This window comes from Protobothrops mucrosquamatus, unplaced genomic scaffold (assembly GCF_001527695.2).
Source record: "Protobothrops mucrosquamatus isolate PMUCROS unplaced genomic scaffold, P.Mucros_1.0 scaffold482, whole genome shotgun sequence".
In the NCBI taxonomy this organism is placed as follows: domain Eukaryota; kingdom Metazoa; phylum Chordata; class Lepidosauria; order Squamata; family Viperidae; genus Protobothrops; species Protobothrops mucrosquamatus.
Window position 1 is genome coordinate 485008 of NW_015386802.1, and position 22944 is coordinate 507951.

The following is a 22944-nucleotide window of genomic DNA, read 5'->3' on the forward strand; positions in this document are numbered from 1 at the left end:
CCAAAAATAAGTCATTATCGGTACATGTTTCTGATAGAAGCCGACATACCAACAAATGGGCCAGGCTCTGCATCTCTCCACATTCACACAGTATGTTATTATATGCTAGGAGCCTCCATTTGAGCATATTGGTGTTACATTTAGGCACTCTAACTCTCAACCTATTCAGGGTCTTCCAAGTATCACACTACTTGGTCAGATCCTTCAGCCATATTCCCCCTTTAACATTATTCCTTGCTTGATGGTCTCCTTCCTCCATCTTTTAATTCAATTTTATTCTTGTGTACCTTCAAGAATGTTCTTGCCATAAAACTGTTCCTAGATCTGAGTTGGTTGGCTTGGGGCATATGTCTGTTCAGAGTATGTCAAGGTTCATTCTCTCAGCATTTACTACAACCTGTCTCCTGATCTTAGGTGGGGCAATGCTAATGAGATGAGATATTTTCTCAATTGCGTTAGGTTTGAGACATCCTGTCACTAAACGTACTGCTTCATTGATAGCAATATTAACTTGTTTCGTGTATGCACATATGCCCCACATTGAAGTAGCATACTCTGCTGCAGAGACGCTAAAGGCCAAAGCTGATGTGCACAATGTAAGTGGTTGAGATCCCTGTTGAAGTTTATCAATTCCCTGTTCCTCAAGTTGACTTTAGCCTGAGTGTTCAGGCATTGCTATTTAAAAGAGAGCGGTACGGTGCTTTGGAGTTGGACAGTGCTGTAGACGATACCCTTGCCACATAATATCCATAATATCTTCTCTTGCATCTCGATTTTGGAGGTGGAAAGCATACATTTGGGTCTTGTTTGGATTGGGCTTTCAATGGTTGATTTGTAATATCCTCCTAATTCTTCAAGCACTACTCTAAGTTCCAGCTATCTCATCAAAAGTTGATCCTTGTGCAGCCACTACTGTATTGTCTGCATAGATGAATAGACATGTGTTGTAGGGACTGGTTGATCATTCGTATAAATGTTATACAATGTCAGAGACAATACACTTCCTTGTGTCAACCTGTTCTTCAGCATCTTCCATCTATTGTTCTTACCATTCAGCATCATATAAAATCTCTGGTTCTGGAAGAAGCTGTCAATGACTCTGGTAAGCTTATTATGTCCAGGGATATTATTTAACTTGCATAGCAATATTTTATGGTTAAAAGTGTCATGTGCTGCAGTTAGGTTAATGAAAGCCACTCCAACAATTAGCTTTCTTTCAAAACCATCTTCAATATGTTATAGAAGGTTTAGGATTTGGCCACACATGACCTTCCTGCTCTAAACCCTGCTTGCTCCCTTATGATCATTTCATCAATAAATTTTGAGATATGGCTGAGAATTATCCATTCCACTGCCTTGTAGAGATGATAGAGCAGTAGTTCCCAACCTTTTCTATACCCTGCACCCGTAAAACGCTTCTGATATATTCTCGCACCCCTTACAAATTTCAAAATAATGGCAACAAAGTATGCATATACACTATAATTTTGAAAACCCAAGTTTTCGCACCCCCTGGAATATTGTCTCACACTCCCAGGTGGTGCGAGCACCCCTGGTTGAGAACCCCTGTGATAGAGGAAGGATACTGTAGGTAAATTTACAGATCATCTTTGTCTTTGCTGTGTTTCAGTAAGGGAGCAACTCTAGCCTGCCTCCACAATTTCAGGATCTTAAATTCAGCTATATAGTTGTTAATCAATTACAGGAGCCATTCCAGAGTACAGAGACTAAACTGTTTTATCTGTTTTGTTCTTATGTCATCAATACTTGCTGCTTTATTTGTTTTCATAGTCTTTGTAGTTTCCTCTAACTTGAATACCACAAGAAAGGCATTTAACAGCTTCTCCTCTTGTTCCTTTGTTCAGGTAGCTTGTTTCCACACCTTTTTATCTTGTGTTTTTCTATTCTTCAGCAGCTGGCTGGCTACTTGGTCTGCTGTTACGTCCATATGATTTTGCTGTGGTTGGGTTCTTTCTCCACCTGAGATTTTTAATGAGTTTCCAAGCTCATCTGTGGTTCTATTTCATGTCCAGGTTCTCAACTAATACACACCATCACAATTTTCAATTATCAGCTACTGTTTACATCAGCTCTTCCCCAGCTTTGTGTCTTCCCAGAAAGAAATTATAAATCAATTATTATCTTTATGTTTCTGACATAGAAGAGATGTACTTCAATACAAAAAAATGCAATGCAAAAAAGACGAGGTCCTTCACATATGCAGGATTCCAGTTGAATATCAGAAAAAAATGACTATTGAACTAATTATTAAACAAGCAGGTTGAATCCCCTTATTATATAGGACAAGCAGAAGCTAGTTAGCCAGGAGTCTCCTCAGGGGGAGTCAAAAAAGTCAAGATGGCAGGCACATCCATGTGACTGAAGCTTGAGTCCTCCTTTTTTTACATGCCTCACAACAGACATAAAAAAGTGAGGATTCAGTTGCATGATTGTGGCCATCTTGACTTTTTTAATCCCCTTCATATCTCTGAGCTCAGCCAACATATACTAATTTAACACAGATTCTTGCATTTAAGCAGGAAATTGGGGCTTAAAAACCTAATGGAAAGATTCTATGAATTTTTGTTTGAAGGACAGCCCTAATAGTGCTGCAAAAATCAGGACGAGTATTAGATGGCAGCAAATAATATATCTTGTCTGTATCTCTTTTGTGCCATGTAACAATTATAAAATTTTTGCAGCTCAGACAGAGTAGCTCTATATGTACAACTTCTGTAATAAAACACTAATTTTATTTCTATCCACAGTCCAAAAAGAAACTCAGCAAAATCTACAATCTGTTATGATGAACCATTCCTGCTTTCTGGGCATTCCAACGAGATAGATAGACTGAGTCATTTTAATATGCTTTCCTGCCTCTCATGTTAGACGCTAAATGCTCGCAAAAGGTTTAGCCCCTCTGCCATGGGAAATAGTTCACCATACTAGTCCAGGGATTGAAAAACCAACCCAAAATATACCAAATGTGAGTTTCAGGCTTTTCACGTTTCTTCCCTGGGAAGATAAACAAAGAAATAAATCAAACAACAGGAGGGAAAAAGCAAGGAAGTTCAAATTACAGCAGAAGATTGAGCCATAAGGCACAACATTCAAGACAGATCCAACAGGTGTTGTAAACTGAATATAGAGTTAAGCTAAGTACTGTTGATACCAAGTCTTCATAGGCCATACAAATAGTTGCTTTCCCTCTCCTTGCTTGGAAGGCAAGTAGTTCTCTGTGGCCCTTAAAGGCCACTGAACCGGCCAATCTCAAAGCCTATAAACAAGCAGAAATTCAGAAAGAGAATATTCTGAGGTAACATAGCTGAAGTCATTAGAATATTAGAAAGCCGGAGGAGATAGCAATAGATCCTCAGGCACAACAGTCCTGTGGGAAAGAAGAAAGTTGGGACCTTTCTGTTATGCCTGCAAGGAACTACCTACTCTGCCAAGACCTTTTCCATAATTAGAAGCTTCAATTAGTTTGAAAATATAAGCCAAGATAGAAAATATATTAAAATAAGGATGGGGAACTCACTCTGATTTAATGGCCATATCTCCTACTAGGTAGGTACCATTAGGAAATAGACTTAGTTGATAGAAGCCTAAGCCATTAAGTTTTCCCATTATGACAAAAGAGAAAAGATTAAGTGAGTCTTAAACAATGATGAGAATAAGATTGTTCCTGACTTCCCAACACACTTGTCAAATCTGTCCATTAAATTAATTCCATTTGACGAGAGACACTTTTGCCCAGTTACAAAGATATCCATCATTATTAATGCATGCCAGATCTGTTTCTGGTCTAGCAAGAACTACATCCACTTTAAATAAAAAGCTTTGCACATCAGCTAAAAAGCAGGAATCCGATATAGCTTTTCTTCTTCATAGTGATTTCCTAAAATCACTATTTTAATAATAATAAAAATAATAATAATAATAATAATAATAATAATAATAATAATAATAATAATAATAATAATAATAATAATAATAATAATAATAATAATAATAATAATAAAGTTGGAAGGGACCTTGGAGGTCATCTAGTCCAGGGCTTTTCAACCTTTTCACCCATTGTACCATTTTTAGGATATGGCAACATCCGAGTACCACCAATCGCCTAGCAAGGTGTCAAAAACTTGATGACCCCAAAAAAAAAAAAAGGAAAAAATTGATAAAGTACAGGTAATCCTTGACTTACAACAGTTCGCTTAGTGACTGTTCAAAGTTACAATGGCACTAAAAAAAGTGCCCCCCAAGCCACAGCCGAGCAAGACAACTGCCTGCCCACCTGGCGGCGCTCTTCCTCCTGTCCGAGGTTTTCATTGTTGTGAGCATTTCTGTTGAGGATTGGCAGCGGGGGTGGGGTGGGGTAGTGCTTGGTTTTTATTCCCCCCATCTGCTGGGTGGTTGCAGCAGGTTTTGGTCACTTTATATGACCCTGGGACACTGTGACTGTCATAAATATGAATCAGTTGCCAAGCATCTGAATGTAAATCACAAGACCCTGGAGATGCTGCAACATTCCAGCTGATTGGTGCTTCTTCTGGGCTCAGCAGAAGCGCCAGAATCAGCATCGAGCTCCAGTTGGAGCCTGACACTGATCCTGGCGCTTCCACTGAGCCCTGACAGTCCCGAAGAAGCAGTGATCCTGGCGCTACCGCTGAGTCCTGACAGTCCTGAAGCTCCAGCCATTTCTTGCTCAGGCTTGTGCGGTGCTGCCACCGGTTCAGCTGATTCCCCTCCCCCGCTACCACTTTTCTAGGATGGTCGCGTACCACCTGCCAGGTGCCAATGTACCACAGGTGGTACCCATACCACTGGTTGAAAAGCCCTGGACTAGAAGGCATCCAAGGTCCCTTCCATCTGTTATTCTATGTTATTCTGAGTATCTGTTTAGTTCTTGCAGTAAGAGTTCCATAAATAAACTCTGTACTATCTGAAAAGCTACATCTTGACATTGTGAAAAGTTGACTGAGAATTTATTTGTAGGTCAGGCTTCTCTTCCAATATAACCTGAATCATTCAAGAACATTTTATACTGTTAACTTTGTTCTGTCACTAAAATCTTTTAGCAGAAAATAATGAGCAGCTTTTGATCTAGTAGCCCATTCTTTCATTAGATTCTCCTTGCTATGGATTAGAAACTCTGAAGGTCTCAAACACTATAATCATTACAGACCTACTATGAGAGATAATCACATACTGCTACCTTATTTTTTAAAACTGTCATCAGATCTCTTGCTGGGACACAGTTTGAGTGTTCCACGCCTGACCGATAAATGGTTGGGACAAATACAAACAGAACCAATAGGATTAAGCTAGTGTTTGATTTCTCCCAAATAATCTGCTTTATCTTTTTAGAAAATTAAACTGGGAAAAATCTTGCATATTTCTTTAATACTTCTTTTCCAGAAGTAATTTTTCTGACAGGACTTCACGAAATGATTAGGAAACCATGCAAGGTAACATATAATTTCATATCATATCTTTATATCTTTATATTTCTATCCCTAACCATATCCATATAACTCTGGGGAAAATTTAACCACTAAGAATGTTTTGAACATTGTATGGAAAATAAATTTAAATAAGAATTATAAACAGGATTCATGACAAGGCAACCAAGATGACCACATAGAAAAGAAGCATGATATAGATGTGACTATTATTGGTAGAAATTTTAGAAAAAATCTTTATATTTAATTGCTACCTATCAAATTAATAAGAATTGTATTAATTTAAGGTTGCAAAGAGAATATTATTGGAAGAAGAGAAAATCAAGCAAAGTTATTATGTGGACTTTGGAATACAGAAAGTGACTGTTAATGATTACTTTGTAAATATAAACCCAGACAACATGCTGTTTACTAGATATCAAGGTGTTTATGTTAAAAAAATCAATAAAATATATTTTTAAAAAAAGAATCTGGGACTGTGGTGGAGGTCCAAATCAATAGGCTGAGCTGAATTCTGTTCAATATTAATTGTATTGCTTTATAAAAATCAGTAATTTTTTCACTTGCATAAAGTGAAAAAAAGTATCAGACTCTTAAAATAAAAGGAATGCAGTTGTATTGCATGTACGATGTACATTTATTTACATTTGATTTCTAATTTCCAATTGATCTCACATGGGCCACTCAGGGACAGCCAAAGGGCCAGATATTGCCTGGGACCTGCAAAATGCCTAGGTCTGCTCTAAAGTATGATTGTCCAAATTTTGAGTTGCTTGGCCACACTAAGTGAAGAGGAATTGGTTAGGGCTGTATATAAAGTATTTAATGTATATAAATATCATTAAAATCACATAGTGTTAAAAGTTTACAATTTTATGGGGCCACATTATTAACTGTCCAGGTCCACATGCGGACTATGGATCATGAGTTGGACATGCTGCTCTAAAGCATTTTTGTTTTCAACCTGTCACACTCAAGAGACGGGAGAATAAACTTCAGCAAGTGCTCTACATTTTGGTAAGTCTTTCCTTTCTGTTACTCACTGATCAGCTCTCCAATTGTCTACAACAGAGTTCCCCAACCTTTCCAGCTTCGCAGACTGGCACTGGGGGGGGGGGGGGAGAGGGGATGGTTCTATGTGAGTGGTGGGCATGAGCTCCCCCATGGCTCATGCAAGGGGTGATGCAAGAGGCCTGATTATGAATAGCTCCTGGCCCAGTAGTGGGCCATGGCCCAGGGATTGGGAACCCCTGGTCTACAAGATGTTCTGCCAAGCAGGAAATTAAGTTAGAGTAAATGTAAAAAATGTCTTTCAAAAATCTTTGATACTAGAGTTCATCAATCACTGTGCTTCTCAGTCTGTCAATGTATTTACATCCACTTGGAATTCCATGTAATAATAATAAAACAAAATCTCTGAAGTTCCTCCCTAGGCGCTTGTTAATATTCCAAATAGTAATAGATAATTCTGTCTATTATTACTGAAAAGGCAGTTTGCGATCCATAATAAAACTTAGTTCTGTTTAGAGAAATGTTCTTTTAAAAAAAAAGGAGACAAACACTGAGATGTTTTGCAAAAAGAAATGGATTTAAGATTTGGAAAGAGGTAACTTCTTGGGGTTTCTCAAGGGTCCAATTAGTTTATTCAGTATTTGTTTATAGGAGTATTACTTTCAAATTAATACCCGTTCACTAAAAGCCATTGTTGAAAGTTTGTTGAGAAAGCTATGCATGATCTCTACACAGAGAATCAAGTGCAAAGATAAACCGGTCAATAAATTTCTTGTGTTCTGCATCTAGATGCTTATGAACAGCATGTAATGTATTGTAACATAAAAGGTGCATAAAAGGAATTTATTATTTTTATGCAGGATTCTTTATTCAGTATGCATAAATAAATAAATATTAATACCTACGGGAACTGTACAAGATTTCCCATTGGATTCAGCTTTGTGTCTTGAATTTCAGCTAAATTGAAATTCAAAGGAGTTGCTGAATGCAGCAAGCCCTGTTTAATAAGGATTTGTATTAGGTGGGCCATATCATGCCAGGGATAGCATTTCCCAAATTCTGGTCCCTAAGATCTTAAACAAGCCAAGAGTGATGGTTGTAAGAACCCTGCAATTTAGCTTCAGCTGGCACCAATCCATTTTTTCCACCTTTGTTTCCTCTAAGGCTTTATTAGCTACTGAACATTCATAAGCTTACTTCTGTTTTGACAGGGCAGCAAATCTCTGCTTGCCACATGTTATGCACATATCTCCCTTCTCCTCCTTCCCCAGCCACAAATAGGTGTGAAATTTAAACCTTTTAACTCAGACAGATTCAAGTCCAGACCAATTTATAAAGCAGATGACACTTTGCAAAAATCAATTTCAGTGGTCAGACTATGAAGGTCAATGGAGATTACATATCATGGAAAAAGTAACAGGAATGTAGGAGCGAAGAAAGATCAGCTCTCCAGAGCAATTATGGAAATGTGACACTAACAGAGGCAATCCTTGAGTAGTCTTACTTCAGATAAACACAGGATCCGCCTACATCAGTGAAACAGTTGAAAAGGAAAGAACGGGGTATGTTTTAGCAGATTTTTTTTCCCTTTGCATTTTTCTGCGGGTTTTCTGATGTAGCTTCGTTGTATTGAAAAACTAAGCTGGAAATGACAACCTTTCCAAATTCTCTAGAAAATTTTTAGGAAGTGAAACTGAATAGACAATTTCTCCAAATTTCAAAGAAGGCATGAGAACTTGTCCAACCATTTGCCAAAGGCAACTCTTAATTTTAAGAGGGACAATAGGACCCCTACTGAAAAAAAAGTCCCTAGGAGGGGTTCCATCCTGATGGCTTCTATTGGGGATTTAACAGAAGTCTGGGTAGCCAGGGAGGAGATACAGTGAAAGAGAGAATATTCACAAACTTCATCCTTGCAATTAACTGCAAGAACACCATCTCTCTACCTGTTAGTTACTATATGCATTCATAACATAATTCTTATCTTATCTATCTTATCTTATCTTATCTTATCTTATCTTATCTTATTTTAATATTTGCATTATATTATATTAATGTAATGTATGGCCTAGTGCCGTAGTAGCGAACCTATGGCACGCGTGCCACAGGTGGCACGCAGAGCCTCTCTGTGGGCACATGCACCATCGCCCTAGTCCTAGGTCTTCAGCTGGGTTTTATAAAACCTTTTCGCTTTAGGCCTCCATTGCAGTGGGCAAAAAAAAAAAAGGTTCATTCAATCAGTCAATTTCAACTTCTGACGGGAAAAAAAAAGATCTCGCAAAGTTGGAATTGATTGAATTTTTTAGTCCCACCCAATCTGCCATTACCACCAAAGCCACGCCCACTCAACATGCCCACCCAATGGGCCATGCCCATCCGGCACCCGACAATACATAAGTGGGTTTTGGGTTGCAGTTTGGGCACTCGGTCTCTAAAAGGTTCACCATCACTGGGCTAGTGAACAACTGAATTAGACCCAGAAGCAGACTGGCAACCAGTGCAGTTCCCGAAGCAGAGGTGTAACATGTGCCATTCTAAGGGGCTCACATAACTATCTGTATCACTATATTTTGCAGCAGCTGAAGATTCTGGATAATCGTCAAAGGCAGTTCTATGTACAGCCCATTGCAGAAATCCAAATGGCAGGTGACTAGGAAGAGGCACAACTGACACATGATACAAAACTTTGATTACGCCCTATGTTAGGGGCTTCTTAAGGAAATAACTCAGAACTCTTCTGTTTTCTGTGAAGTTTTGCAGGCTGTGCTATCTGCCAAGGATAATGGGAAGCCACATCTCCCATGCTTTCCTGAGAAATATCCCTCCCAATGTTTGTCTGTGCATTTAGTTACATACTACCATTTCTCATTTGTGGCTTGATTCCTGAATTTTTCTTCTTTTTCTTCTTTTCAAAAGAACTAACTGAAGCATTGCAGTTGAGATAAAAGTAATATGCAAATGAGCATATTTAGGAAGAAAAAGTGTAAACATGAGCAAAGGTCCAGTGTAAGCATCTATTTTAGATGAACGTTGGGCCCAGATCTAAATTTTCAGTTATCCTACTCATTGTAAAACTTAATCTCAGACAACTTGTTAAAGATTTGGTCATTTCATCATATCATGTATTTATCTGCTATCATCAGGCTGGAGCAAGCTTACTACAACACATAATGTACACACCTTCCTTCAGATTCTGGATAGCATGTGACAACATGCAAGTGAAGAACAGATTGGATATAATTGGGTCCAGCACACAACCCTGTTTTACCCCATTGGAAATGGCAAATGCAGATGATGTGTCACTGTTGTAAATAATCTATCCTGTTATCAAAGAGTAGCTGAATCAACTTGGACATCCCTAAAATCTCAGGATGATCCAGAGCGCCTCCCTGTTTAAAGTGTCAAATGCCTTTTTCAGGACAATGAAGACAGAAAAACAAAGAAGCTTGGTCTGCTTGATGCACTTCTCTTGGACTTGCCTCATGACAGTAATGTCTGTTATACTCTTTTGTGGATGAAAACTGCACTGTGCCTCTGGAAAATTCGTTTCCAAGACAGTAACAAGTCTGTTCAGGAGAATGCAGGCAAAGATCTTGCCTGCAATGAACAGCAGATACTTCTGTAGTTTCTATAATCTCATTTGCTTCCCATGTTTTTATAGAAAGCCCCATGAAGACAGCTTGGAAATCATCAGGCATTTCCACTGTGGACCAAATGACTTCCAAGATGTCTTGAGACACCTATAAGGTATTTGGACTTAGTGCTTTGTAGATCTCAGCAGGAATGCCCTCCTCTTTGTTGCTTTATTTGAATTCTCTGGAGGTCACTTTCTTGATCTCATTGTTTTTGTCTGTACTTTTGACTGCAGATGCTTAAATTTGCCTTTTTTATTTTTTTGAGACAGATGATGGATTGTTCTGCCAGTCTGCATAGACCTTATTCTTGGCCTGGCAGCTGATGAAATGGTCCCATGGTTTTCATCAAACTAGTCTTGATGTGCCATGGCTTTCATTCTAAGTACAGTTGTTGCAGTCTGAGTGATGACTTATTTAAACTGCATCTACTTTTCAGAACTGGTTCCTACAAGTGGTAAATTGCCAGAGGGTTTTTCATTAATTACATCTTGGAAGTGTAGGACTTGATCTGGGCCTTGCAGTCTGCTGATGTTGAATGACTTTCTAACAGTCCTTGGTTGTTTGGTTTCTTATGATATAAAGGGACTATGTTTAGGACCAATTGGAACAGCCTCACTCACATGGTGAGGGTAAGGGTGATGTCTTTAAGATTGTGCTGATTTACTACTTGTCAAGTAGGTGCCAATGATTGGACCAGAGATGCACCCAGATAGTTTTGTGTTTGTTTGCATATCTGAATATTGTGTTAGCAATGCACAAGTTGTGCTCAATACATTTGCTCAAAAGCAGCAGATAGTTGTTATTAATTCCCCCTCCACTGTTTCCCAAGGATTCCACCCCAGTTGTTATTATCCCTACCTTAGCACTGAAGTTGCCCAGAATGACAAGTTTTCACTAGCAGAAGTTATTCAAATAATCTGGTTCAGGTTCTCATAGAAACCTTCCTTGCCTTCAGCTGGACTTGTGAAATTGGTCCATGGGTGCTCACAGTGATGAAACACTAGCACTTGCTGACAGGAAAGTGGAATTTCATAATGTGTTCATTTATTTCAAGGCCAAGATGAGATAAGTGGGCACATCATCAGAAATCAGGAAGAGATCTCAAGATCAAGTTATAAAGATGCTATGAAAGAAATCCTATATCATCCAAGGGGACTTACAAATTATGGCTACTGATAGAACCTGCTGATGAGCCCTGTGCCTCCACTAAAGCCTCCACTGGCTTTGAAGATAGTTAGTGCCCAAAACTGATAGAAAACCATGAGTAGTGTCAAAAAATAACCCTCCCCCCAGTTACTATAACAATGGACTTCCAATGCTCTCATTGTCCTAGACTCTGTGCTTCTAGACTGGAATTGCAGAGTCACCTCTGTGTCCACAGATGAACTATCAAACCATGTTTTCTTCAAACCCCAAAGACTATCATATTGGTATATAGGTATCCCACATATTCACTTTTTTGTGCAAAAAAGATCAGATGCTACCAGACAGCTGTTACTTACAACTACATTCATATCAAGTCAATTTTGGCAGTTAGTCATTTAACTCCTCTTCAAGCCTAGTCCTCATTTAATAGACTGCGATGGATCTACTGATATCAGTGGACTCTACTGTAAATTATGACTATTTATTGATTACAGTGGTTCTATTTTAATTACATCTAAATCTGACTTCAACCTATATTTTGGACATTGTTACCCCAGTAGGACATAATAGAAATTGTGCTGCTAATTGCAGACATAATCTTCTAAAACATTTTGCTGAAGAATTTGGGGAGGATTTTGTCTATTAACTACAATATAGATCAGTATAGACTACAAGAAAGTCTGCTTCATAAACAGCAAGAGTTCTTCCGTTAAAAAGCTACCATTTTGACAGGTCTTTAAACCACCACAAATCTTTTCTTCAAGATGCTATAAGGAAAATATTTATGTCACTTCCATGGCATAATTAAAATACCTGGCATTTTCAGTAAAGTCACCTTTTGGGATCATGACTATGAATCCAAGAATGAATTAATCATCTCTCATATTATTTTAAGTATATGGCAGAATACTTTTTTTTTCAGTCACATCTGAGCTTACAAAGCAAAACAAACTTCAAGTTATTAACCTCCCTACATCTAAGTTCTCTTTTGTCAACAGAACACTGGTTTTTGCTGAAAGTTTCATTTCTTTATTAGCTATATAAATAAAAATGTAAATGTTTGTTTGTTCAAAATCTTAAATCTCCGAAAGTTCTTCACCGATTGCTTTGAAATTTTAACACAACGTTGCATTCGAGTGCACGCGTGTTTTTATATATCTATATTATATAGACGTCACACCTGTGACAGGTAAAACATGCTTTTTTGAAAAACAGCACCATCTGGTGGACGTGAAAGCAACACATGCTACGATTTTACGATTCCATTTCAATGTTTCCAATTTATGATCCATTTACGATTTCCAAATTTCCAATTCTTTCTTTTCCATTTAATCAGACTGAGCCACAGCAACGCGTGGCCGGGTACATCTATAACCAATACAATTCTAAGATACAAAAACTACAATGTACAATTTCAAGAGGAATAGCAGGATTAAAAAGAGGGATACTTTTATAATGAAGTAAGAAGGCGCAATGACCAAGCAATTAAGATGCTGGGCTTGTCGGCCAGAAGATTGGCAGTTTGAGACCCAAGTAGTGCCTGATGGGGTGCACTCCCATCCTTGCCCGAACTCTTACCAACCTAGCAATTCGAAAGCATGTAAATGTAAGTAGATAAATAGGTACCACTTTGGTGGGAAAGTAGCAGTGTTCTATGTGCCTTCAGCATATGGTCATGCTGGCCACATGACCATGGAAGCATTTTTGGACAATTCTGACTCTTTGATTGTGAATCAGAGATGAACACTGATGCCTAGAGTTGGACACAACTGGATAAGGGAAACCTTTACCGTTTTACTTTTTTTTTTAACAAAGTAGACTTGAAAATGTGAAAATGTTGAGAAAAAATGGTGCACTTACATGTATTTCCTTACTTCGGGTCTGTAATTATAACTAGAGTGGGGAAAACACTTTGCTTGTTTTAGAGAATTTCAGCACATACAGTACTTACATTCTCCACACACTCTTCAATATTCTCCCACCAAAACTGCCCCTATGCATTTAATTTCATGTAATAATAACCCGGTGGTCTATGTATGATAAAGAACAGAAGCAAGAACTGAAATAATGTAATTGAACAAATCCAAGTTCCATAGCATAGCTCTTTATTTGTTTCTTCAAAAGCAGAAAAATAGGAAGGGAAATATTAAAGAATAAATGATCTTTAATAGTGAGACCTGTGTACAAATGTCAGAGCACAAATGCTTTAGCTTAGTCTTTAAAAAAAAGAAAAAGAAAAGCTTAGACAATGATTCAGTTCAAAGTTCACTGACCTCCATAAAATTTTCTTTAAAAAAACTATTGAGTTTAGGAAGAGATATAGAACTGTTCTAATTCAAATATGAATATAATAAATTAGGGAGAAAAAATAATGTATAATATTTATCATGTTTTCTACTGTGAAGTCTAATATTTAAAACACATATCTTTCAAGCCATTAATACTTCTGCCTGCACATCACTGGACCAGAAAAGAACAATGTGTGAGGCAGACAAATAGTCTTTCTTTTAAACATTTACATAGGAAATATATAAGCTATTACTTTTTTAGCAAAGCAACTGGGGAGAGACATCAGCCAAGAAAACCGTATTCTGACTTTTTTTTTTTCCCAAAAGGGAAAAATCTGGAAATTGCTATCCAACACTTCCCAAAGATACCAGATTAGGCAAAAATGATCCAACTATATTGTTGGGAAAACATGCTTTAGGAGGCAGTGTGCAAATTACACCTAAATCAAATTCTAAATAATTATTCTATCATCAATGGACAGCAAGTTCATAAATAAAATTTTAATATCCATACTTACTCTTTCTCTGTCATGATGTAGCCATATTCTTCCACTTTGGAAGACTTTGCATCTAACTTGAGGCCTTCCCCGATCTTTCCTTGAGCTGCTTCATAAACACTTTCGTCTTGGAGCCACATATTCTTAATCCAGTGATGAAGCTCACTTAGCTCCTTGGAGATGGGTTCAGACTCTGCTTTTTTCTGAGCAGTCAGTTCTCTTGAGAAGGTTTCGCTCTTCACATTTTCAATCCCAACCTTGACTTCTTCAGATGAAGAAGAGAGGTCTAAATCATCTGATTTTTTCATTTCTGTTTTAAATGGTTCTTTGGAGAAATATGACCTTGGCAGATTTTCAGGAACCATATTCTTACTTAGGAAATCTGGTACCTTTGAATCTAGATGGTCCTCCTATAATAAACAAACAACAAATACATCTAGCTTATTATAGTTGCTTGTGTCTAATTCATCAGTTCAGCTTTATAGTATAGAGTTTACAGAAAGCTTATGCTGTAAGAATTATTTTAGCAGTTTTTATGTTGGTAGTCTTTATTGAGGATGAAAAACCCTGGAATTCATCTAAGCTGAAAGTTAACTTAAACACATCCTAGGCTATACTAAAGAACAAAGAAAAAAATCCCACTTTTCAACTTAATTGTATTTATTTTTCAAGAGGCCACACATTTCGGGACATATGTTTCCAAACATCTCTCTTTTATGGGTCTCCATGAAAACACTCACTGTTGTTTGCTAACAAATTTCAAAACATTAATTCATAGCTTGGAAGAATTTATAGCAGTAAACCTTATCTTAAAACCACATTTTAAGCAAAATGGTTTTAGCTGTATATACCACAGTGAAAACTCTTTTTAGTTGTAAAAACTCTTTTTAGTTTTAGTTCTTCAGATCTTACCAACATATAGTATCATTTTTTCAGTGCTGAAGAAAATAATATCCTTAAGTATACTTTATGGATTTTGGGCACAGGAAAACTGCTATGAAAACCAGCTATTTTCCTATGCAAAATACACTTGCTAGCTCCATTGCTAACAGAATGTTCCCAATAATGTTCTTCATCCAAATTATTTGATCCAAGCTGGGTAACTATATATTCTCCACCAGTCCTAGCAAATATATATTCTAGCAATTTTGGGATGACTTTTAATTAGCATTATTCTAGGGACAATATTCTACTTAACAACTAAATCATTTTGATATATTCTGCTCTCCATTTGGGTTTTCATTGGTCAGAGGGGGAAATCATTCTGAATAGGAAGAATTTAGATTAAATCACTGCAATCCTAAACAGATTTATATGACTGAATCAAATATATTGCTAATGGCACGAGTTAAACCTTTCAGCCTACATTAAATATTTTGATTGTTTAGTTATGTTGAGTACTTGCAGTAGTGACAAATCAGTAGAATTAAGTCACTACAATGAATCCTCATTGGCATTGCTTTAGAATAGAATAGAGCTGGAAGGGACCTTGGAGGTCTTCTAGTCCAGCCCCCCCCCCTGCTTTGTTATCCTATCAAAACTAAACCATTTTTATTATGTTTAGAATATCTTATTTTCCCTGTATGTTAAGAAGAAATATATATGGTAGGAATTTGTGTTGTTAACTTACCTCTTTTTTAATCTCCGCAGCAATGTTCCATGCCCCCTTATCTGTGGAAACAAGCATTTATTGTGAGACATAAAACACAGATATTGCTTTGGTTTTCTATACAATGTGACGTTATTACTGTACAGTAAACATTAAGATGTTGTGGCTAAATGACAAAAGTAAAAACATAGATCAAGTTTGTCACTTCAACTCCATTTGGACACTTTGCTAATGCAAGATCAATTGAAGCCATGCTGTAAGAGTGCATTACATTAATTAGTTCAATAGTAAGGCTGACGAATTTACCTCTGTTTATCAGTGCCTGGAAAAAAATCAATAGTTTGTCCTGCTAGCCAGAAAAAATGTTTACAGTAATAAATGAGAAACTGCAGTGGATTTATGACTCAGGTGTTTCTCAAGAAAAGGGTTTTCTGATGTCTTTTATTTCACACTTAGAAATAATTACTTCAGAGTTATAGTAACACTACATTATTAAATACTGGATTAAGACTCCACCTCCACCCTTGTTCCTATCTTAAATATTTTTTGTTAATTTTAATGTTCTATATTGTTGGTTTTATCTGTTGCAAGCCTCTCAGAGTTGCTTGATAACAAGATAGGTGGCATATAAATTTAATAAATAAATAACATAGGGGAATACTCTATTGCACAAACAAGGACAGGAACAAGAAAATCTGTAGTATAGTAAAAGATGCATTTATGCATTTCTGTGAATTAAGAATAAATTAATGACAGATCCTTTGAACTTCATGTGTGCTTCATATATAAGTAACAACCATGATAGATAGACAGATACATTCACACACATGCTATCTAGATTCCTAGCTCATGTGTCAATGAACAATGATGCTGCAAGCTTTATTATCTGTAAGTTGCTCACAGTCTTGAGAAACAAGCAGCATAGACCAAAGTAATAAATATTAATTAATAACAGGAAGGCCCTGAATTCAAGAACACACCATTCTTATAGAACAAAATTTATTCATAAACTTGAAAATTATTCTCAAAAAGATTTGCCTCTTTGTGTTTAATGGATGTATCATTTGAAATATTTAGTGCTTAGTTAAACTGACACACACTTGCAATCAGTGGTGGTAAAGTTAATCATGACTATTTAAGTCCTATTGATTTCCAAGGGCTTCCTTTTTGTACCACTCAGACCACACCTAACCTATATATTTGGAGGATATACCACTCTGTTACCAGAGGTGAGAACTGCTTCAAACGTTTTGGCCTCCTGGAAAGGTATTAAAACTTGGCTTTGCTGGTCGGGCTGTGGCCTGGAGGAGGGCACTACTGCTGGAGGTGGTTGATGGGGTAAGAAAACCTCATCCTCACCCATCCGTCTCTTACTTTTGGTTTCAGTAGAGGTTTTAAAATCTTAATCTATGTAGCTTTAATGTTTTAATATTTCAATTATTTTTCTACCTGTTTTATAATTTGTAAGCTGCCCAGAGACACCTTATAGGGGAGATGGCTGGCGTAAAAAATTAATAAATAAATAAATAAATAATACGCGATAGCTAGTTCCAAATTTAATCACATTTATATTAGAGTTAAATAAATAAAACTCAAGTTAGTCACTATCAGTAAAGCAACAAAGAATGATCACTAATTTTAAATACAACACTGGTTTTAAGGGGTGCATCTATATCTAAAGGTTTTAAGCAGTCCTATCTTGTTGCAATCATCAGCAAAATACCCTATGAATATATCCCTGGGTACTTTTCCACTGCTATAGGTTTCATCTCTAACATAAGTTTCGTTTCCTATGAAATGCCTGTAGGCTTTGTTCCTTGTCCATACAATGAGCTCATCCCCTCTGTTAAGTTTCGTTTCTTAAATTGGGACTAATTTCCCAGAAAAGGCCTGCATGAAGACCCTAAGTTTCTGATACGTAAGCTAAAGAATGATTTAGTGTCTCCTGGTTTCTTGTTTCTCGCTCCATATATGGNTTTATAGACCAATAAAAGAGAGGCACAGAGGCTTTTCGGAGCTCTCGCATGCCATCTCACCTGAAGAAACATGTTGTCCGTGTGTTTCTCTATCTGAGCGAGGTCCGTTGATGGTGTTCAACGTACATTACCAGTCCATTCCTCTGGAGAGGAATAAGTTCATCCTGCAGGCGCAGGATCCCGAGAGTAAAATCTCACACTATCTTATACTCTTTTTCCACCCCCTGAATTTCCACTGCAAATGTTCCTTAAAAATTAGTTGGTAAGAGGAAAAACCACTTAAGACTTTTCTTTGCTCAGAAAGTTTTCCTCTGAAAGACACTACCCAATCTTCACATTACCCTAATCCTAGTTCTCTAATACAAATGTCTACGAATGAATAGTGTCACAGCACCATTTGTACTCAATTATCATCTGGATCAAATTACAACCGAGTGATAATTACCAGCCCCATCCTTGAACACGCCATAATCACAACAAGGGAAAAAGGAAAGCAGGAGAAAAAATAAGGTTGTTTTTTTTCTCTTGGTAATACTTTACAAGGTATTTTAATCTGATTATGTAAAAAAATTAAAATAAAGGAAACTACTGTACTGAATATAATACCTCGCACATGAAAACCTTCATTCCCTCCCATTTCATAATTGTATTCTCCTTCTCCATCCACTCCTGTTGCAGTTCTCTCTCCTTCAACCTTCCCAGTGGCGTTGCTTTTTTCTTCATTTGTATCAACGATTTGAACAGCTTCAGCAATGATATCGGCCATCTTGTCCAGCTCCAGTGGGCTCAGTTTATCTACATCCACACGATGTTTCCTCAGGTCTCTCAAAACGTCTTGAATAAATATTTCTTAAGAAAGAGGGGAGGGAAGCTTGATTACTTGTGAAAAGTTTAATATTATGCATAAGAAAAAGAGAAACAAAGCATCGCTGCTTTAGCTGCAGTCTTCAATAGGAAATATTTAATTATCTACAAGTCCTTATTGTATTATTCAATGCTAATAGGTATTCATAAATATAACTTTAGAAATATTTGTTCTTTTTCCTAATATGTTTACTGAATTGATTCAATTGAATTAATTTTTAAAATTATTTTCTTATATAAGTAATTATATAATTGCAAACAATGCCTACTGAAGCAATCAATTTGACATGAACTGATAGTGAAATATACTCATACCCAGACCAATAAACTAATATTCTTGAATACAATAAAATGATTGCATCCAACAATTATCCCATAAATGGACATTTACTTCATTCTACAGGGGTCCCCAACCTCTGCACCACAGCCCACTACTGGGTCATGTGCCGTTAGGAACTGAGCAGCAGAAGTGGTAGGCAAATGCGTGTGTGTACATCCCCACTTGTGCGAGCAGTGGGGGAGCGCATACTCCATTTGCACGAGAAGCGGGTACGTGTGCCTGCTGCTCACCCAGAACCATCCTCTCTTCCCCCTGCCAGTCTGCAAAGCCAGAAAGGTGGGTGAACTCTGTTCTACATCAACACTTGCCCTGTACTAAATCTCAGCTATGATTTGGTGTAGCACTTAAAGCAGTGGTTCTCAACCTGTGGGTTGGGACCCCATTTGGGGTCGATTGACCATTTCACGGGGGTCGCCAAGCAAGGCTGTCCACCATTTTTTTTGTCTGCCATTTTTTTGTCTGCCATTTTTCCCCCTTTTCCGGCGGGTGCCTTACCTCCCTTGGGCTGGGCCAGCTGGTGGTCGGCCTGCTCCGTCTCTGCTGCTTGCCAGCTATGCCTCGGCCGGCGCAGGGGGCGGAACCACGCATGTGCGGCGCTCCCGGGCAGGGAAAGTCCTCGACTTACGACCGGTTGGGTAGTCCTTGACTTAAGACCAGTTTAGTCCTCGACTTACAACCGGTTTAGTCCTCGACTTACAACCGGTTTAGTCCTCGACTTATGACCGGTTGGGGTCGCGGCATTAAAAAGGTTGAGAACCACTGACTTAAAGCAATAGGCTTTAAGCTGGGAGACTGAGTACTACTCCTTCCTCCTGCACAAAACCAACTGAGTGATCTTGGACTGCTAGAATCTAGGTAATATATAATAAATGCTTATCAAGAGCAATAATCATACAATGTATTAGAACTTGAAAATAGGAATAACAGTAATGGCTATACCAGCAATAGAATATATATCCTTATTAAACAGATTCTTGAAAGTTAAAATATCAACAATTTAAGTCAATAAATTATTGCTCTTTAGTAAGCATTTTTTCAGCTATCTATAATTAGCACCATTGCTTTTGGGTGGAGCCCAGGAATTTTCAGTATTTTAACCTATGCCTGAAAGCAATGAAAAAAATGGGATAATTTTGTAGCAGCCAGCTCTTGAACTTTCTCAGTTTGGCTTCCAAGAGAAGAAGAAGAAGAAGAAGAAGAAGAAGAAGAAGAAGAAGAAGAAGAAGAAGAAGAAGAAGAAGAAGAAGAAGAAGAAGAAGAAGAAGAAGAAGAAGGAGGAGGAGGAGGAGGAGGAGGGGGAGGAGGAGGGGGAGGGGGAGGGGGAGGTTCTGTTGCTTTGCATGTACATTGAGATTCTCTGCACTGCAGTCAAATTCCTTGAGTGTCTAATCACACTTGGCCAAATAAAGCATTCATTCCTATATATTATATGAGAATATATACCCCATGTATTAGAAAACCTATTTAGTCATGAATATATAATCAAGATGAAAGAAATATTAATATTGATGTATATTTAAATATAAAAAATGTTTGTGCTATTAAGAATTAATTTGCATCTATATCATTTGCATCTATATCATAATGAGAAATTTAGTTGATATTCACACAATGTACTAAAGGACTAACTAACCAAACTAATTTTACATGGTGTGCAAATGTAGCATATGTGATTAATTTGTAACTCTTATGTATTATATGAATCCCCATCATGGGTTAAGTTAACTATGCATGTGTGATGCTGCCATAGCCATTTTGAAGATAAATATATCCCTGAATATTGTGCAATTTTTATTCAGGTTCCTTTTCTCCCTCTTTTTCCTCCACTTGGGCTTCCACATATGATTTTAAATTTACTTTCTCACATTCAAGAAAAGACTCTGAATCAGGAAGTCAAGTTCTAAGATTGTTTCTAAGTTTGAATTCTAAAATCCTACCTGGTAAGATTATCATAGGCAATGTTGATATGATTAAACAATTTGGTATTAATCCATTAGACATATAGTAGTTATTCCAGTTTGGTTAGTAGTTAAGAGATCAAGGTAGAAACTGAGAGACGGTGAGTTCTAGTCTTTCTTAGGTATGAAAGTTAGCTGGGTGATCTTGGGCCAGTCAATCTCTCAGCTCAACTCATCACACAAGGTTGTTGTGGGCAAAATAGATCAAGGAAGGAGTATTAGGTATGTTCGGCACCATGAGTTATTTACAAAATTAGTAAAGAACACACACAAATCTATTCCTAAAGCAGAGCTCTCATAGCAGTTTTGTAAGCCAACTACATAAAACTCAGCCAGCATAAGAAGCCAGCACAATATCCCTTATTCTGGATACAATAAACTCAAAGATAAGGATTTTGCTCTGAAACTAGTAACTTGTAGTGAAATAGGATCAATTAGGAAAAGCTCACAATGCTACCTCAAATATTTATATGTCAACATAGGCTTATTAAAATAAATTTTAGTATTTCTTTATATATTTTGCTTGTTTGAAACATTAGTTCCATTTATATCACAACTAGCTGTCCAGTAAAACTCTGGGTTGTGTAAAAGAACCTAGGCATTTCATTCCTGTTCTCTTTCACTTCAATTTCTTTTGCTTTTTTTTCTATTAGGCCTTATCTCTCTAATTCCACCCCCCAAAAATCTCATCATCTAAATAGCAAAGCAAAGTTGAAATCTCAAGAAAAATAAAAGTAAAGGAAAAGAAATGAAATAGAAAATGAATGTCCAACATCCAACTCCAGAGTCCACTAAACAGCTGATCTTTCTAATTGAATATGTAAAGCCAAAATAGAGAGGGGGAAAAAAAACCTTTGTCTATGGTGTGCTGTCTCTCACTCTGAGCACTCACTAGGATGCAGTCCATTAAAGGAACATTTCCAGGAGATAAAACTTCTTATTAAAAGTAACTGATATCTGTATGTAAAACCTACCCCCCTCCCCCAAACGATGTATTCCTGCTATTATGAAAAAGTCTTTCTCCAATGTCAAAAAAATACTTACTGCAGATTTAACGGCATAAATAGCAATAGTTCTGAAAAATACTCCATACCTTACAAATATTTAAACTTTAAAAAAGCTGGCAAAAATAGCTGGGTATATTTGGTATGTGAATCATCTTAAAAATGAATACATAATTGAATGAAGCAAAAAGATAATGTTAACATCTCCTCAGTTGCAGCAATGAAAGTCCAAATTTACAAAACAAAAGTATTAAAGGAGTTTTTTTTTTAATGCATTCACAGCATTGTATCTACACATCACAAAAGTTTTATCAGGTCCCATTATGCCTGTGGAAAGTCATGCAAAATCCAATACATTTTGCAGCACATCATTCTCTGGAAGTGTTAAGTACCCAGCTCTATGTAGACTCCTGCTAAGAAAGGTGAAAAAGGACTGCATATGATAATGAAACCAGCATGGGCATAGTTTGCTTTAATGGTAGACCTATTCCTGAGATGTGTGGTGTCACCTGCACTTGCATTTACATTCCATTTTGCTTTTGAAAGCTATTATCAGACAGGTGCCTCACCATGAATGCTGTCACTTTAGGAATGTCCTCACTAGGCTTTCTTCTCATTAAAGAGAACACTTCAATTGATTTTGTGCTTTCACAGCAAAAGAAAATGAAAGCATACAGTACAAAGGAGATGCATAAAGAAAAAAACACATCAAAACATGGCTATGTGATACTCAAAGCTTCTGCTAAGGAATTAATGTGTCACCAGTTTTGTCAATTTGAAGAAAATAAACTGTGTCCATGCATATTATTGGAGCATCAGTCCATGATTCTAAGTTCTACAACAGTGGTTCTCAACCTTTTTAATGCTGCGACCCCCAACTGGTAGTAAGTCGAGGACTAAACCGGTCATAAGTCGAGGACTAAACCGGTCGTAAGTCGAGGACTACCCAACCGGTCGTAAGTCGAGGACTTTCCCTGCCCGGGAGCACCGCGCATGCGTGGTTCCGCCTCCTGCGCCGGCTGAGGCATAGCTGGCAAGCGGCAGAGACGGAGCAGGCCGACCACCAGCTGGCCCAGCTCAAGGGAGGTAAGGCACCCGCCGGAAAAGGGGGGAAAAAATGGCGCACAGCCTTGCTTGGCGACCCCCGTGAAATG

General features: G+C 37.5%; 1 protein-coding gene across 1 annotated transcript in view; it reads right to left on the reverse strand.

Annotated features, from left to right (window-relative positions):
• PTPRN2 (protein tyrosine phosphatase receptor type N2) overlaps positions 1-22944 on the reverse strand; it is a 519027-nt gene that overhangs the window by 473190 nt on the left and 22893 nt on the right. The window contains exons 4-6 of the mRNA XM_029284276.1: positions 18231-18473; positions 15670-15710; positions 14061-14449 (exon numbers count right to left, since the gene is read on the reverse strand). Coding sequence (XP_029140109.1) covers positions 14061-14449; positions 15670-15710; positions 18231-18473 — 673 coding nt within the window. The remainder of the gene's footprint in view (positions 1-14060; positions 14450-15669; positions 15711-18230; positions 18474-22944) is intronic.